The sequence below is a fragment of the Corvus brachyrhynchos genome, unplaced genomic scaffold (assembly GCF_000691975.1).
Source record: "Corvus brachyrhynchos isolate BGI_N302 unplaced genomic scaffold, ASM69197v1 scaffold279, whole genome shotgun sequence".
NCBI classification, from domain to species: Eukaryota; Metazoa; Chordata; class Aves; order Passeriformes; family Corvidae; genus Corvus; species Corvus brachyrhynchos.
In genome coordinates this window covers 6912314-6921244 of record NW_008246060.1, presented here as the reverse complement: position 1 = coordinate 6921244, position 8931 = coordinate 6912314, and the positions used below count along the sequence as shown (strand labels likewise).

Below are 8931 nucleotides of genomic sequence, written 5' to 3'. Positions count from 1 at the left end.
AGCTCCCTAATTGTGTGAGCATTCTGAACTTCATCCACCAGCAGCCTGGCTGAAGTGTAGCCATGTCTACAGGTAGAACATGGGGGTGTGTGTATATCAGTGTAAGTGTTTACAAGGCTGACCCAAAGCCTGGAAGAGCCACTGGAATGATTCCCATCCATCTTAATGGACCTTGCTGTCAGGCTCATACACTGCACACCTTTAGCCACAGGGCTTACAGCAAAGCTGCTGGGACTATGCTAAATAAAATCCATTTCATATTTTAAGTGTCAGTCCCTTCTGTCTCTCTTTGATATCTGTTCTTAAAGGAGGCAGTAAAATTATTGTGCTTCTTTCAGTTTCATTCTTTAATTTAGACTCTTACACACTGTATAACATAATTACTGTTGAATATCTATAAATGTTTGCTTTTGTTGCTTGGTTTTAGGAAGAGGGTGGAGAGAGAGCTGCACTTTGAAACACATGCACATGAATTAATTTATTCAGACAAAATAATTTTTCAGATAAAAATCCAGATATATTTCTTTGGAGGAACTGTGGTTCTAGGAAAGTTAATTATAGGAAAATGTAATTAAGGTTCTGCAATTATAGTTCTAAGTCTCAGTCTATTGAAAACAGCAGCAGTCTTGTGTCACACACAGAAGCATGGATCAGTTTGTAATTAACCAAAAGCCAAGTCTCACATGGTTTAGATGTAATATCCCTTCTAGTTTAATACTTCACCTGTTGCAAACAATGTATGCACTTTAATTCATCCTCAGTTCTCCTTTGAAAGCCCTGTGAGCACAGGGCAGAAACATGTAACTCTGGCATAAAATTGGTGTTTCTTTCTGTATTTCAAAAAATATGGAAATACGCCAGGCATTTCATTACATGTCACTGCTGCTGCCACTTAGTTTTCAAAACACCAAGAATAATTGAATCTCTATTGTGGAACTGGAAAATGCTACTGTTTTCTCACCAAACCCATTTTAATTCAGTCTTTTCTTGGTTTTGCTTATATATCATCCATATAATACATACATTGCATGAAATTCATTAAAAACATTCACTCCCTTTGTTTTCAGGGTGCAGCCCAGAATATATTTAGGGCCTGAATTACCAAAAAAGGGACTAATGCAACTGATGCGATCTCTCCAGCTATAGTCGTTTGAACAATTATATATAAGCAAAGGAAACAAGAATGGGCACAACCCAAAGGTCTGCACTGTTTTGTTTTCATTTATTTTTTTTAATTGTCCTCCCTCAGGAGTAATATCCCTGATCAGTATTTCATTCATCCTGAGTCTTGAGAGCTGGTGTAAAAAGCCCCTCCATGAATGGCTACAGGTGTGTCTAGGCATAGTGCCAATGTAATTAACCCAGGCTGAGTCTCAGATGTGAAACAGCTGCAGCTACAGAGCACGGACAAGAAGTTCTAGCACGTACCCCAGAAAGCTGCTTGTCCTGGGCCCCACTTCCCAGAGCAGAATCACTTTCCCTCACCCAGCAGCAAAATCCCAGCACTTCCTCCTTATCACAGAGCTCCCAGATGCTCCTTCTGGGGATGTCAGGAGAGTTCTGGTACAGGGCTGTGCAGAGCTCCACGTGTGCACGTGTGAGGGCAGGGGGATGTGTGCAGCAGTTGGACGAACTCAGTGCCATCACACACGAGTTAATTACAGGTCAGTGATGTTCTGCCGGAAATGAGCCTAAAGTTTTCTCCTGCTCCCTCCTGTCTGACACCTCTCCAGGAGGATGGGGCCAGAGGAAGCCTTTCCAGTTAATTACTGTTTGTGCCAATACTGGACTACTGCAGTTTCATGAGATTCAGTTTCTTTTCCTTAACTCTTTTTCTGCTCATACCAAAAATCAGGACAGACATGTGAGTAAAGGGATATTCCTAGTGAGGTCCAGCAGGCTTAAGGAGCTTTTGGAATAATACACTTCAAGTCAGAGCACCTGCTTCCACGCCAGATCTAAATGTTGCTCTCCTCATCCATGGGTAGAACATATTAGATTCACCATTAGCTTGCCTTATTAAATAGTGATAAGCTGATTATAAATAAATTATGTTCTGGTACTGAGGTGATGTCTGTGCTCCTTAGCAATCATGACTGGTAATACAGTAACTCATAGAGCACCATATTTCTAGAAGTACTAATTTCAGATGGGAAACATCCTTTCTTTTTGCTTTTTTTGGTCATTGTTTATTTTATATTTAGTATACTTTCCATTTCTATTTTTTTTAAGTATTTCTTGTCAACAAAACAGAATTTGGCTTTGAAACAAAATGGAAATGTTGATAAAAATTCATTAAGTTGCCTCACAATAAATAAAATCATGTAAAATATGTATTAGTGGAGGATAAAGGATTTTTTTTTAAAACGGTATTACAGTATTAAGAGTACACAGACATTTGCTCAAGTCCTATATATTAGCTCTATTTCCAGATGAAATACAATAAAACAAATCAGGCCAACATTATAAGTATGGACTATTGAAAAACAAATGTTTTTCAGAGGGACGCTGCACTTAGATGCTCTGCTTGTTTGAAGGGGAGTACAGACAATCATTTCTGTGTAAATAAAGACTACACAGCCATGAGTGTTTAATGTTCCTTTTATCTGCACTTTTTAAAAGTGTTTTCCTGAAACAACCTGACAACAACGACAACAACAACAATTTGACATTGAGAGTTCTGACATCGGAGAAAGTATCAATCCATTTCCCCAATCAGAAATGTAGGACTAGAATTCCAAATTTAATTTCCAAGAAAATTAATAATACATTCTAGCTTTTGAAATGTTTTAAAAAGAAATTTCTATTATTCTCATATACTGGTGGGCAAAATGAGACTGAGAGAAAAGCAGATTTGAGAATCAAAACCAGTCTCCAGAGCCTGTTGTTTTCCCCAGGGCCCCACCATGGCCAGGTGCTCCTCTATTGCAGGAGAAAATGGTGTGAATCTCTTCAGCACCATTTGCTAAATCTCACACAGTGTCCCTGCTGCTGGTTGCATCTGACCGCTTGATGTACAACGAGAACTCTTTTTCACTTTTTGCAGTGGTTTAAAAACTCCTCAGAATACTTCAATAAATATGCAACTGCCTTCAAGAGAGACAACCCCATATTTTAATAACGTGGATCAGAAGGACTTGGTCGGCTATTCCTCTTCAAGGGCCAACTCCGTTCCCATCATCCCGTCTGTGGGCTTGGACGAAGCCTGCATGCAAATGCAAAATGTTTCTGAAGTAACAGGCATCAAATGGTGCAAAAACTCCTATTCTGCTGAACTTGTCAATGTGAGTTCCCCAGTCAGTAATTGTCTAATAGCAGAACAACACGAAGTGAAAATATTGCTAGAAACTGTGCAGGAGCAGATCCGGATCCTGACGGACGCGCGGCGGGCGGAGGACTTTGAGCTGGCGAGCATAGAGGCGGCGAGCGGCGCGAGCGAGAACACGGCCTTCCTGCCCATGAGCCCCGTGGCCAAGGCAGAGCGAGAGGCACAATTTGTCTTAAAAAGTGAAACGCAAAGAGACTCGGTATTGACCAAGTGACTCTGTGTGGGGGCTGTGGGAGGGGAAATGAGAGATCTGTGCATTCGATGCTTTGCTAAACAGGAAGGGAGGAAGTTAAATACAAATTATTTATATGCATTAATTTAAGAGCATCTACTTAGAAGAAACCAAATAGTCAATCGCCCTCATATCATAGTGTTTTTTAACAAAATATTTTTTTAAGGGAAAAGTTCCAGGAGGGATGAAGCGTGCTTTCAGGTGCTTTCTAGGCAGGATTACACAGTTTCAGTTACAGAGGATTGTACCGTGGTCCTGTTCAGCTGGCTGAAGGCTTAGGCTATGCATCTCTTTTTCAGTAAAGGCCAAGTACCGTTCTTAGATGCATTTCTGGTTTCAGGGCAGCACTGCAGCGAGCTGCTGGGCAAGGATTCAGACCCTGGGGAACACATCCTGTGGGCCCAACGCAGATCCAGTCCCCTCTCCCCCTCTGCTCTTGATTCCAGGTCACACCACAAAAACAGGGACACAGACACCTACTTCTGAGTTCTTGTACCTGCTGTGGAATGACGACAACATCCCTGAATTGAACAGATGCTTAACTCTCAACCTTAATTTGATGTGTCAGTCAGCCCAAGAAACTCAATGGAATCATTTAGGAGCTTTGGGATTGGCCAAGAGTAGGAGCTGGATTGGGTCTGTAGAGATTCAGTGGTCAGGAGCCCACAGCTGCTCCATCTTCTGAGCTTTGCCTATCAGAGCTGCCTTGGTGGAGAGTAGAAGAACAAGACAAAATGCAGAAGTATGTAATACAGCAGGTTTGGGTTTGGTTTCTGGTTTGGGTTCTTTTCAGTGGAAGCATAAACTCCGTTGTTCATTAGCACCCCTCAACATTTCTAAACTTTTACACTCTGGAGGCATTTGTAAGCTCTCAAGGAGCACTTAGTGTGTGTGTATTTTTTTTTAACTTATTTTTTATTATGGCTTGTACAAAATGCAGAAGTATGTAATACAGCAGGTTTGGGTTTGGTTTCTGGTTTGGGTTCTTTTCAGTGGAAGCATAAACTCCGTTGTTCATTAGCACCCCTCAACATTTCTAAACTTTTACACTCTGGAGGCATTTGTAAGCTCTCAAGGAGCACTTAGTGTGTGTGTATTTTTTTTTAACTTATTTTTTATTATGGCTTGTTCAGAGAAGAGTCAGGGAGATCCAATATGGTCAAAATCCAGCCAATAAGTGTCCACGCTGCCTAATTTGTTCCTGCGTTCAGTTCTCCAGTCACTTTATTTAATTATGGCTTAGGCTTGTGAACTTTAAAGCTTCAACCCAGCAGCTGTTTCAGTATGGGCAAACCACAGGCATGCAGAGATCTGACTCTAATGGAGCTTTCTAAGAGCAGATGGTTTCCACCAAGTCACTCCCTGCAGGGGATCAAGGCCTTAGAGAGGAAGTCTCATTCCCTGGTTGCTGTATCCTAATCACATTATACGCACTTTTTGCATCAGCTTTCGAGTCCCTCTTCCTCTCCACCCCCCCCAAATTGTAACAAAATGTGCCAGTAGTGCGATGAATTGGGTTCAGTGACACATGTTACTGGTTATATTAGTGTTAAAATATCTGCTTATTCTCAGGGGGGCAAGAAATCAACTATAATAAATAATTGCTAAATAGCCTTCCCTGGTTAGTGTCAGGAGATTGATTTAAAAAATTACAGTATATGCAGAATTTATTAAAATATTCCTTTGAAGCAAAATAATTGTTAAATTTATTAATGTGCCCCAGACTTTCTAGTTCACAAGTCTCAAGACTTCCCAGAATAGCACAATCAGTCACGCAGTGCTGTTGTATGTTGAGTCAGAATAAAGCAATATTTTAACCTCTGTCAAGTAAATTTGGATAAGAAATGCTGAAGTTGTATGTCTTTTTTTTTTTTTTTTTTTTTTTTTTTTTTTTTTTAAGGCAGTAAAAAAAATTATTCACAGTCTTCATTCAGCAAGTCTTATTTTGGGTTGCTTTTGTGGTTATGGGGGTTCTTTTAAAGATAAAGTTGATTAAATTGTCCTGTTTACAGAATTTTCTACAGCTGTAATCTTTGCTGTGTGTTTTCAACAGAAATATATTTGAGGGCAAACTATTTCATGCCCCAGGATGGAGCGTGAGTTGTTCAGACTCCCTTCTGCAAAGACACAGAGCTTTGGTTGTAGCAGTGAGGTGGGATCCCCGTGGGGTTTGGGCTCACCCTGATGTTTTCCTGTAATATGTGGTGGCTGAGCACATTCTCACTGTGCATGAGCCGAGCTGATACGGCCCCAAGCCCACACCAGATAAACCCTCTGAAAGGCAGGGAGAATTAGGTGGGCCTCAGCTTGGCATCCCTACAATCGTTTGACTTTTCTGTCAACACCATTTGCATCCCCCCATCTCAGGACATGAGCAAAGGGAGCTTGCCTCTGCCCATAAGCCCTGTGAACACACCTGTAATATAAAAACTGGGTACTATTTAAAGCTCTGGTTCAACCATTTGCAAAGGGTGATCACAATTAATAAATTGTTCACCATTAATTTTATTGAGATGGTCTCTCTGCAATACAGTGCAGAATCCTGCCCAAAATTATATTTAAAAATTAAATCTTCTCAATTCACATGCAAGATCTTCCCTCCCCTAAGCTCTGCAAGTTCACCTCTGGCAACATAATGGAAACACACAGCAAGATTTCAGTTGAAGAAAGAACCATACCATAAGCAATGACTTTAGGGATAGAATGTGTTCTTGCAGCACCCCCAAAAGACCCAGAAAGAGGAGACGAGCAATGTATTTAAGAGAATGAAATGTTTTACTGAATGATAGCTGAAGATCTGAAATGGTGAGGATATCTTTGGTTCATGTTAGAGATACGATCTTGTACTCAGCAAAGGATGTGTGACTGTTATATGTTAACTGTTCTATTCAGTTCTCAGCATGTTTGAATAGAGAGACGTTAATATTAACCAATGACAGACTAGTGTATTATTTGTTAAGAGCATCGCTTCAGATCTTATTGAAACTGTCATTGTTTGCAGAGGAAAACAAGAAGGGTTGAAAACATCCAACTAGGTAGCTTTAATGTTGTTTGTGTGGCTCTCTAATGCAACTGTTTTCCTCTGTGGACCTTCCTGTTTTACAGTGAACAGGGCAACATTTTCTCTGAGGTCTGACAATTAATTGTGTAAAGGATCCATATGAAAGTCGTACTGAAACAGCCAAAATGGTAGGCCAAATTTTGCTTTACTTCTGGTCCCACTGAACTTGTGGATTGGAAGGGATGCAAGTCACTGAGAAATGCAATTCATTCCTAAAATTACATCTTTTCCCAGCCTTGGAGACAGTCTGTGATCCCCCTAGAAGAGGCTCTGAACTCAGTTGTTTACATGTAACATAATTAAAACTTTTATCTGACTTATGAAGTTCCAGGTGTAGTCTGGTGTGAAAATTTACAAGCAGAGAGGTGCATTCAAGCAAACTGGGAGAACAGCTGACTAAATAAATTTAACTTTCTCTGAACTGAGCAGAGACAAAGCCTGTGTCTCCAGCACAATACCATGGAGGAGAATTATGAGAGGTGTATGTCCTGATCTTTTTATTATTATTATTATTATTCCTGTTTAGAATTTCTTCAAAAACAATCCAAAATAACCCTAAACACCCCCCCCCCCCAAAAAAAAACAGTAGAACAATCCCAGCACTTGAAATAGGAAATGTAGGTAAGTATGGGCACATTTCATAGTGTTAACCATTGAAAAACTCTTCAGTACCCCAAGACCCAAAGCTGAAGTGTTGCAATTTTTGCAGGGTCATGTTTAGATCAGCAAATGGTTCTGTGGAACAAGAGCTCTTCAGAATGCTTTTGGTACCCAGCCATGCTCTCAGCTGCTGCAGTCAGTGCAGCAATGACAGTGTATGTTAACAGGGGATCACATCCCAGATCTGTGCTACCTGATGTCCAGTGTGGTGTCACAAATCTTAGTAGTCTCCCATGTGGTGTAAGCACTGCTACACTGATTTATTTTGCCTCTGAGCATCCCAGCAGGGTGTGAACACTCTCAGCAGGGCGCAGTGTGAGGCTCCTGGGCCGAGTGATTGGGTTGTCAGGTCCATCTGGTACAGGCCTAAGTGTCCCTGGCCAGGCTCTAGCAGCAGTGAACTCGCCACCGTGTGCCTGATCCCTCACCAGAATCCCACAGCTTCAAGTTTGAATTTTGAAAAAAACAAGGGAGTTGATGGCATGTGCTTATGACCAGGCATGTGCCAAATCGAAATGTTCATTTAATTCACGTCTACTTCTCATGTAAGTAGGGAGAAAGTCTGGATTTCTTTTCCCAGTTTTTCCCCAGGTTCCTGTAGTCTTCTTTTGGACATTGCTTGAACATTTCTTACTCTTAAGAAATTCTGAAAATGAATACCAAAGAAGAACTCTGAAAGAGTCCTACCTGCAGTAAATAAATTTGAAGCTTGAAGGAGCAGACCTGGAATAAAAACTGGGTTTGAAAGTAGTATTAATATCAATTGCCTTTCAATAAAATGAAATTTCCCTGTAAATTCTTTGCCCCTTGGGAAAACAATGAGCTTATAATGTGATTTATTATATTGCCATGAATTTAAAATGTTCATCTTCAAGGAGATTGGGAAAAAGCAAATATTATTATAGATTTTTCAGCTTTTGTGATTTATTTTTATTTTATTTCAGCAGCCTAACAGGTCAATGAACCCATTATCTGTATTGTCTGACACACAAAGTCTCCTCGTTTGTGGTCTAAAAGCTTCACTGTTAGATTTCCTTACAGAGAACAAGATTTTATCTAAATTTTATTTTACAACTATTCATAGAATAATATAGTTTTTTGTCTTGATGAAAATATAAAGTGATGCAAACTTTTTTGGTTTTGTACTGCATTATTGCTGAATTTACAGCGAGACTGTGCTTCCTTTGTTTTGATGTCTACTCACATGAAAACAACTGACACCCAGTTTTTAGGTTTAGACTTGGCACTTCCAAATCATGGTATCAAGCAGGATTTCTGTGTTTTCAATAGCAAAGTGCAAACATGATATAGAAATGAAATAGCTACAATAGCAGTAAAATTACTAATAAAGTAGGCTTGTGTTTGGGTTTTGGGTTTTGGGGTCATTTTTATTCCATAGCAATTAAGAGGATTGTGCCATGGGAATTGGTAGTCTCTTGCAGGAGATACAGAATGTATTATTGAGTGGAAAGTCATTGCAGTAGCCTAGAACTAGAAAAGCCACAGTGGAGGAGGAAACAGTCATCCAGTGCCTGCTGCAGGGGGTAAGAGTGCTTTCATCTTAATAGGAAAAACCAGTATAGTTGTTTACCTGTTGAAACTGCCAGAAAAGGTAAATTATCTGGATTTATTAATGAACACAGTGGTAGT

The 8931-nt window shown here is 40.1% G+C and overlaps 1 protein-coding gene across 3 annotated transcripts in view; it reads left to right on the top strand.

Moving 5' to 3' along the window:
- NRG3 (neuregulin 3) overlaps positions 1-8414 on the top strand; it is a 207672-nt gene extending 199258 nt beyond the window's left edge. The window contains exons 7-9 of one of the 3 annotated variants that reach the window (XR_001865910.1): positions 750-756; positions 3044-4318; positions 4519-8414. Coding sequence is in view for 2 of the 3 variants with exons in the window: in XM_017746441.1 (XP_017601930.1) it covers positions 750-756; positions 3044-3542 (506 nt within the window). In the remaining variant the exon portion in view is untranslated. Of the gene's footprint in view, positions 1-749; positions 757-1274; positions 1283-3043; positions 4485-4518 lie in introns of those variants that run through there. The other 2 variants (XM_017746441.1, XM_017746442.1) reach the window with 2 other exon arrangements.
- Positions 8415-8931: the final 517 nt, after the last annotated feature.